Raw genomic sequence first — 9,333 nt, forward strand, 5'->3', positions numbered from 1 at the left:
CAAGGCTCTGATTAAGTTTGAAAAGGGCAACATTGTGACAGGTAGGCGGCGGGATCAGAGCATCTCAGTAACCCAGCTCTTGTGCGGTGGTCCCAGTCTGCAATAGTCAGTATCCATTAGAAGTGGTTCAAGGAAGGAACAGTGGTGAACCAGCAACAGGGTCATTGACACATGGGGGGATCGTGGCTCAAGAGTTGGCAGTTCGTCTTGTAATCGGAAGGTTGCCGGTTCGAGCCCCGGCTCTGACAGTCTTGGTTGTTGTCTCCTTGGGCAAGGCACTTCACCCGTTTCCTACTGGTGGTGGGCCCGGTGGCCCCAGTGTCCGGCAGCCTCACCTCTGTCAGCGCACCCCAGGGCAGCTGTGGCTACAATGTAGCTTGCCATCACCAATGACTGAATGTAGTGTAAAGCGCTATACAAATACAGGCCATTTTACACATGAGAAGCAAAGCCTGGCCCACATGTTTTGATCCAACAGATGACTTACTTTTGCTCAAATTGCCAAAAAAGGTAAGACTGGTTCACATAAAAAGGTTTCAGAATACACAGTGCATTGGAATTGTTTACTGTTATAGCAGAAAAAGAGGCAGACATAATATTAGGCAGGTGGTCATAATGTTATGCCTGATCGATGTAGTCTCTACAGAGCCATTTATACTGACAAGCACAGGTGCTACACATTAAATGATACGTATTCAAAAAAACAACAACAACAACAACACTGGAGCAATGTGTTAACTTATTCCAAACAGGTTGGGCTGTGGGGAGAGGGGTTCAACAATGTCTTCTGCAGAGACAGTACATAGAGACAGAAAGCCATTCACACTCACATGTACACCTTTGGGCAATTTTGAATCCCCAGTTAACCTAATATGGATGAGGGAGATGTTTTTTCTACTTTAGGACTTATCTATTCTTGTTTTTAGTACAGCCTTTTTAAAATTAGAGGTGTGGACTGCCAGCATGGGCAGCTCCAACCAGTAGGAGTTTGCTGAGTTTAAACTTGGCTCATGTGTACTGTTAGTGTCTTTTGAAGCATTTTTTAAGCACTGCACTTCTCTTTTAAAATGCCCTCATCATGAATTTTAAGTTTTCTCTTCATTCACTTTGCCAGCTGATGAACTGAGTAAGCTACTTGCATTAGCAGTGCACTATTTGCACTTTTAGATTTTATTGTTTAATTTCTTAAACGATTGGAAAAATAATTTCACAGGAAATTACCTCCTACATCCGTGCCTGGAATTAAACAGTTTCTTGACCTAAAAAAAAAACAAACACTGTTGTGAGTTGTGGTTGTTTTGTTTTTTTAAGCATTGACGCCACTTCACACCAGTGACCACAGACAAGGGAAGGATGTGAGATATGTTCCACTGAGTCATGCAGAGTCTTTAAATGTGATCTTAGTACCATCTTATTGACTCTCTGTTTCTCCTCTTCAGAATACAGTCAAAATGAGTGCAGTACAAAGTGCCATTAATGCGTTAGTGAGCTTGAAGTCAGAGTCTGCAGTGTCATAAAGTTGACTTTCCTTTAACCTGGCTAGCATTGAAGGCGTCTTTAAAGATGCAAGCTGCCAGTTCCATAAGCACTAATTAATGCAACACTTTACCATCACAGATACAGGCATCTGTACTGAGCCTGATGGTCCTGTTTGGTTCAGCCAGTATGGTTTCCATGTATTTGTGGATGGCACAGTAAACTGTGTTCCTGAGCTGATGAAGTGACCTCCATGACAGAATCATGACAGGCATCAATTATTGATATTCCACCTTGTCACATGTGCACAGAGATTTCTCCAGATTCATGTTTAGGGACATTATTCTGAAACTGTTCCACAATTTGTAGATGTCGTATTTTCTAAAATTGGTTCTAATGGCCTGAAAACAGTTAACCTAATTAGTATTAGTCTTCTGTTGCTACTATCCCTGCTTTTTTGACACATGCTGCAGCCATTAAACTGAAAATGAGCTCATATTTCCCATGAAATAGTAAAATGTGAGTTTATGAGATTGGAAAATAATTGCATTCTGTTTTTATTTCACACAGTGTCAAACCTTTTGGGGTTGTTGCTACAGTGTGCTTTAACAGTGATATACAATCTCTGATGAAAGAATATTTTCTATGTATGTAACCTGTTGAGACGTATCGTACTAAAACCACAGAAGGTAGATCGCCTGTGAGGTTACACCAGCATAAACTATGTTTTTTGCATTGTCATGCATTTGCATTTACCCGGTGATGAGTATTAGATTATTCTGTTATTATATGTTACCTTATATATGTAATCAAAGTAGTTGAATTAGAATACTGCTGTAGATCACATTATACCCTTTAATATAGAGTGTGTGAGCTGTATGTAGTTTAGTTCTCATTATACTTTTGAGTTAACAGAACATATTCACATATTAGTTCATTAGATAAATGTGCATCACTCTGTATCCTTGATCTGCTGGGAATGTGTTACACTGTTTTCTTGACATGCTTAATTGTTGAATCATGAAGAGAAGGTTGTAAGCAGGAGACTCTGTGTCTAAAGACAGGGGAGATAGATAGACCACATTCCACACCCCCACCTTACAGAAAGCAGAGAAACAACTGCCGAGGTCATAACTTAGGCGCTGTAACAGAGAAAAAATGTGATGTTTTGGCTTTTACGACTAGCTGGGGGCCACTAGAGACTATAAAAAGCTGAGCAACCCGTCACCATTTTGAGACATGTGCCTGACCCTCTGGTAGCATCTCTCCCGTCCGGACGTTGTAATGCTCTGACTGTTGAATTGTATGGAAATAAATGATTGTTGATTGAGCATTTATACACCGAGTATTGTCCCTCCTTCAGCCCAAAGATTCAAAGAATTGGGAGATTTCAACATGAGAAAAACAATAAATATACTTGTAACTTATTTGCCTTGAAGTCTGATTTATGAAATGAAAGCATACACAGATAACAAAAACAGTGATCAGGGTTTGTGTAGTCTTATTTATGACCAAGAATCTTCAATTAAGTAAATAAATTCCGCTTTGATCTGGTTCTCTCTGCATCTCCTATATTAAACTGTGAGACAGCATCAGAGATGAGCGCACTAACTACCCTATCATGTTCAAATGCGTCAAGTTTAAAGTTTTACTTTCGCAACTGCAGCACTGAGAGCATAATGAATGGGCACTTGTTCTCTCTGTAAAACTGTAACGTCTTGAGCTTACTAGACAAGCAGCCTAAGATGACATGTGGGTGTGATTTGGACTTGTATAAATAAAACTGAATTCATTTAAAACAACATTAGCCAGTGAGTGAATAACAGTGCATTTAGGAGCTCCAAGAAAGCTATTTTGCTCAGGATTTACACACCCTATACAAACTGACAGGGATGTACTGTCAACTTATGATTACAAATCGATGATGTCACATTCTGACTGGTTTTCAGTTACCCAGAGAAAAAATAATGCATCTTCAAGTACAGATTGTGCTCTTCATTACAACACACTCAGGGAGAAAGCTGTTTAAAGTGGATGATCGTTTAAAAGAGTTATGCCTTATTTTACTGTGCGATTCATATCACTCAGCCCTGTATTTATAAGGGTGAACCTGAATTTGTCCACATTGCTGGCGACCTTCAAAATCCAGGTTTTCATAAGTGGGTTGTGTCGGCTCCCGCTGCAGAAGGAAAAAAGAGGAACAAAACATCATATTTAAGGAGCTTAAATACAACATGAATGCAGATATTGTGGTATTGGTTGGTTTCTGTCCTTGTGCTAGTGGAGCTGGAAAAGGTGGCAGATCTATTTGACCTTCTAAGTCTAAGTATTGTGTATAAATGGGAAAAAAACGAAGAAACTTCCTAACTTACCACACTTACCAACCTTCTCGGAGGCTGGGTGATTGTTCTGTAAAAAAGAAAGAAAAAGAAAAAAAAAACACTTTATTTGTAATAGCAATGGCATAAAATAATGTAAAAGAATGACTGGAGGAAGCTCACTGTGAACGTCGTTTGCAGACTCCTCTGAGAATGATCACAGCAGTTAATATAAAGATCAGGAAACATAGCGAAGGTACAATAATTGCAATTGTTGTAACTTTGCTGATTTTATTCGAACTTTCAGCTTCAGCGTTCTCTGTAAAATAAAATAAAAAAGTGAGTCATTTCACTGCAATTCAGTTGGTTCAGATATGCTAATTTCCAACCAACAGCAGTATCTTGTTTTTTTGTTGTTATTATTATTATTAGCTCTATGTTTTCAGAAAGGAAGTCAGAAGTGCTTACACCTGCCCTGTGGTCTCTGAAAAGACCTCAGGCATCTCACAAAATGTTTTTTTACCGCTTCATGTCATTCATGTCATTCATGTAAAGTCTGAAACTTGGGAGCTTTATATTTCTACTTTCATACTGTGGTTTGAGTGGGAAAAGCATTAATCCTGCCACACAATCTAACATTAAGGTCAATGCACAATTATGAAGGAAATGTCAGTGCAGCCAGAGGTGCTCAGCGCTATTGTGTGTGGGTGAGTTTTCAACTTTCACCTAGAACAGCATTTGAGTAGTGCTCTCACCAGCCGCCTATAAAAGTCCCACAAACTGCAGTTAATCCAGTGTAATCTTTAGAGTAAAAGGGCAGGGACTTGTGTATTTTAGAAAGAAGATAAAAATGGGATAAGCTAAAAAATGCCATTGTTGTCAACCTCTTCTTCTTTACGTGCCCCACCATCAGCCAGCCTCTGCCCCACCCCCACACTGTATTCAGTCCTGATGGGTGTGTAAGGTGTGCTTTTTTGTCTGTTTGGTTGGTTGGTTTTTGCAATCTAAAAACTTCAAAAGCTGATAAACTCACCTATAATCACAAGCTCCCATTTCAGTTCGAAGACTCCAGAGTTTGTGGTCATTGCACAAGTGTAGTTTCCTGTGTGACTTTTCTGGGCGCTCTCTATGATTAGTGCATATGATTGGCTTTCTAAGGTGGACATGATCAGATTCAGGGTGGCAGCAGCAGGAGACTTGCTTAAGGTGACAGAGCTGCTGTTTGAGGTTTTCTGTGGCCTGAAACTAAAAAGACAAGTCCCATTCCTTCCCCATGTCAGTTGAAGGAGGTCACCGGTTGTGTTACTGGTACAGTGCAGGGTCACTGTGCTCCCCACCATCCTGGAAGTGCTGTTCGCTTCTTGAAAGACAAAAAAAAAATCCCTTTATAGGCCTCATTTACTCATTACTTCCATTACATATATAGTATCCTGTAGTATACTAAGCTTGGGTTGTGTTTACATTCTGCAGCATCAGTATTTTGGGGAATAGGACTGCATTTTGGGAAATGTGTTTTTTTTTGTTTTTTTTTACATGATTTTAATTTTTATGAAAGCGTGTCACAGTTGCTGTAGATGGTTAGCTTTAACTTTGAGCATAAAGAGTAGAAGAACATACAGAGCAGGTCACTGAATGAAGTTAATCCTGGTATATCAGTTAGCTCAGCTGATGCTCCTACGCACTTTCAACTGTTATATCCCATAGGGTACATAATCTCATTGTGTACCCTATGGGTACTATCAACTATCGCTTGACTATCGATGCTGGTTTCTCTTCAAGTCACTTTGCAGCCCACCGTTATGCCAGCTCTGCTTTTTCATCCTTTTTCTGACTTTATCAATATTGAACGCATGTACAGTGCTGTGAAAAAACTATTTGCCCACTTCCTATTTTTTGTATGCTTCAGAGCAGATAACCAACATACATTTTAAAAATACAGTTTTCAAATGGTGATTATATTTGTTCAGGAAAAAAGATATCCAAATCTACCTGACTGTAATAAAGTAATTTTTAAGGCTTTGGGACTCCAACAAATCACAGTGAGAGCCAGTATCCACAAGTAAATAAACATTAACCTTCCCAAGAGTGGCCAGTCTAACAAAATTACCCCAAGAGAGAATTGACGACTCAATGAGGAGGTAAAAAAAAAAAAAAAAAAAAAACCACACAGGGTGTCTGAGGTATGAAACCACATCTAAAGAATTTCAGGCCTCACTTGTCTCAGCTAAGGTCAGTATTCATGTTTCAACATTTATAAATAAAAAAAACACCCTAAAAATTGAGTTACATAGCTTCCAATAAACAAAACCTCAAAGGATTATTTCACATTTGACATAAAAAAAACTTGTTGATCAATGAAACTTTTGGGAAATTAATCTGTGGGCTCAAGAGAAAAGAAGTTTGTCTTTTTGGAAGGTTTGAGCCTCGGCACATGCGCTATAAACCTGATACAGCATTTCATGAAAAGAACATCATAGCTACAGTAAAACATGGTGGTGGTAGTGTGATGGTCGGAGGCTGCTTTTCTGTTTTCATGAATTCTGCTCTTTAAAAGAAAATGCTTAAAGAGTGTCTGGCCAAGACATGGGTCAAGTTTTGTGCACAGTGATCTGAAAGACACATTACAAGTTACTGCTGATCGCAGTTCTTGCTGCCAAGGCTGCGCAACAGGGTTTATATTTAGGGAGGAATTACTTCTTAATATCAGGTAGATCTGGATAGGTTACTTCACTTGAGATATAAATCAACATTTAACCGTATTTTGTGACAAATATACAAAAAAGGATACACAGCTTTGTAAAAAGGCAGGCACGTTGCAGAATACAGCCCATCCCAAAAAAACAAAGAACTGAAGTTTAAGTCATAATCCAGATATAAAATTAAGCTTATTTTGCACTATTCATACTTTTTTCCATGTAGCTTCCAGTATAAAAGCAAAAGCTGAAAAAATTAAACTATTAAACTTTTCCATTACATTATACTCATTGTCAAAGCCGTAAAATAAATTTTACCTGCTTGTAAAGATATAGAGACGATGCAGCATATGAGAAACAAGATCCTGTCGATTCCCCAATATCTTGACAAGTCTTCCATGCCAGCTTAAAAAAAAAGATTTATTTATTTATTTATTCATTTGGAATGTAAATATCTGCAACTGGTATTTTGTTCTCACTGAGTGTCAAAAAGTAAATATCAAGGATGTCCTAAACACAAAGCAACAAAAAACAGGGTCACGCAAAAGAGCAAAATTTTTAAATGCACGAAAACTTTTCGAGCTCTTTTCAGCTGAGAGTTTCTTAATAATTACAAGAAACTGAAGTGCAGTATCAAATCAGTAATCTTTAAATACCCTATGACTGTAATAAAAAGCAATAAATTGCTCATAAGAACGATAACGGTCACTTCCTGTGCAAACCTAAAGGTGGTACAGACTAAATAGCAATACTGTTTTCTTACCGTTGAGTCATATGCTGTTTAATCCTTTTCTCTGCACAGCAACTTTAACAGCTTTGATGTCACACAAGCAGGAAAATTTGATATCTAATAATCATCTTAATTTTAGCGTACAGCTTCTTTGCATGTGTGCCTGCACAGTGGACATACATGCATAGTATTAAGACCATGCCCAGATGCTTACACAATACCACAGAAATGGCGTGCAAACAGGAAACAGATAACTTTGGTGTGTGACCACGTGAGTGAAATGCCGTTTTTTTCTTTTGGTTGGCTGGTTGGGTCTTTGAAGTCGGAGACGATGCTGTGAGAGTGTACCCTGACTGTAGTAGTTTTCCCACCCAGTATTGCACTTTTACCAATACCACAGCAACAGGTCATAGATAACATCTCATAAAGTAGGTGAGGTTTACTTTACTTTTCTGTGCTTTTTTTTCCGACAGTGCTTCTGTTCTCTTGACACTTTGTCTTTTCGAGGCTTGTTATAAAAAGTCATCTCTCAAAAAGTATGTGGGATATACAGTCACTATAAAAAAAAAAAGAAAGCACGCCTTCTGTTACTTCTAAGGTATTATGTGCCAGAATATGATTGAAAAAATAAATAAGCTGCTCTTTAGCAGATCTAGATACAAAACGAGTGCTGTTGCCCATCAATCAGGAAAGGGTTATAAGGCTATTTCTGAACAATTTAAAGTTCAGCTTGCTACAATGAGAAAGTGGAAAACATGCAGGACAGAAGCTATCAAAGTAGTGGATTTCCTTAAAAATGCAGGAGACTGTACAATTTGCTTTACAGTGAAAGCTAAACTGGGTCATACAACAGGACAGTGGTCCCAAACACAGCAGCAAATTTAATAGCAGAATGGCTAAAAAAGAAAGGAACCATTGTGACAGTCCAGTCATTAACAGTCAATTATATCCTGGATAGGTTGTAGCTGCAGAAGCATCCTCTGGGCCACTTTGTTAACAGCGACCCCGTTTGACCGGTGCGTAACTCTGCAACGATCCTTCTATTGTCTTTTTCTGTAAATACTAATTGTATGATGCATTGCAGGAAGTGTGGGCCTCAGAGGGCAGCCGATACCCTACTGCCTTTCCAGGCTACATTGACAGAAGTGAAACCCAAAAGCCTTTCCTTTTTGGTTTCTTTTGTTTTTTTTTTTGTCGCCTTTTCTTTCAGTGTTGTTTACCGTTTCACTAAAGGTGAACATTTTTAGAAAAGCATTGAGCCGACATGTGAGGCCGTCTGCTCAAAGTTAAGGGTTTCATTTACTTTGTTTGTATATTTGGTCTCTGACTGTTTGATTTGTATACTTTTGTTTGTGTTTTACACCACTGGAAGGAGGCCCTTTTTCTAGCTGTGGATCACCAGGGTGTTTCTGCAGTTGGGCTCACAACAGAGGGTGCATTTAGGTTTTTGTTGGAATACATTATAACGTTTCTTTCTTTTATTCAGATGCAGAAGGCCGGAAGTGGAGGTGGCTGGGATGCCTTGGTGGTGGGACCTTCCGTTTATTATACACCCTTGTCTTGAGCAGCATAATAGTGTTAGTGTGTGTGTGCATGACGTTGTGCTGCACGTATGCATTGGTGATGTCTTTTTTTTTTGGACCTACCTTCATCTGGCATCCCACTCACCCACTGGTAAGCCACAGCTCTGAGTTTTAGAATACATGTGCAACTGATTCATCTGCTCTTGTTTTTATGTGATGTTTTAACTAGTTGTCAATAAATTGTTGTTTTGTTTTTAATTGAACCATGTCTAAGTCCTAGGTGTAAAAGACCTAAGTGCCTTCTTGGTAATTAGCATAATTTGGGTAAAATTCCCAGGGTGGCCAATTATGAGAGCTTTATGTTTGATTTGCCACGCCACCATTACTGGTTCTTTGCTCTATTCCTGAAAATATAAGTCTTCAGGAATAGTTCTCCGACATCATTTTTTTTATTTGTTTGTTTTGCTATCTCAAAATGATCCCACATTGCTTCAGTAATGTTAGTGTCTACGCTCTGGGGAGGCCAAGCCATGACCACATGCCAAAGTAAGCCAATGCACCTTTAAGCCAATTGAAGGGCTGCTGCGCACCAG

The 9,333-nt window shown here is 38.9% G+C and overlaps 1 protein-coding gene across 1 annotated transcript; it reads right to left on the minus strand.

The window, feature by feature from the left end:
• Window positions 1-2,381: 2,381 nt before the first annotated feature.
• On the minus strand, window positions 2,382-7,420 carry LOC147311468 (uncharacterized). Its single transcript, XM_086265721.1, has 6 exons — window positions 7,251-7,420; window positions 6,806-6,892; window positions 4,828-5,154; window positions 3,978-4,113; window positions 3,849-3,885; window positions 2,382-3,655 (listed from the first exon to the last, which is right to left on the minus strand). The coding sequence occupies exons 2-6, from the start codon at window positions 6,885-6,887 to the stop codon at window positions 3,557-3,559; spliced, it is 681 nt and encodes a 226-aa protein (XP_086121847.1). The 5' UTR covers window positions 6,888-6,892; window positions 7,251-7,420; the 3' UTR covers window positions 2,382-3,556.
• Between the last annotated feature and the right edge of the window lie 1,913 nt (window positions 7,421-9,333).

The sequence above is a fragment of the Aulonocara sp. 'chitande type north' Nkhata Bay genome, linkage group LG16 (genome assembly GCF_057382095.1).
Source record: "Aulonocara sp. 'chitande type north' Nkhata Bay isolate Kocher_YH1m ecotype deep benthic linkage group LG16, A_spYH_male_GT1.1, whole genome shotgun sequence".
In the NCBI taxonomy this organism is placed as follows: Eukaryota; Metazoa; Chordata; class Actinopteri; order Cichliformes; family Cichlidae; genus Aulonocara; species Aulonocara sp. 'chitande type north' Nkhata Bay.

Bases quoted from the DNA above. Each gene is read 5' to 3' on its own strand.
- LOC147311468 (XM_086265721.1), bottom strand. From the start codon at position 6,887: ATGGAAGACTTGTCAAGATATTGGGGAATCGACAGGATCTTGTTTCTC. The intron at 5,155-6,805 runs GTAAAATTTATT...TTGTCTTTCAAG, and splicing joins CTCTATATCTTTACAAGCAG to AAGCGAACAGCACTTCCAGG. The intron at 3,886-3,977 runs GTGAGCTTCCTC...TCTTTTTTACAG, and splicing joins GTCTGCAAACGACGTTCACA to AACAATCACCCAGCCTCCGA.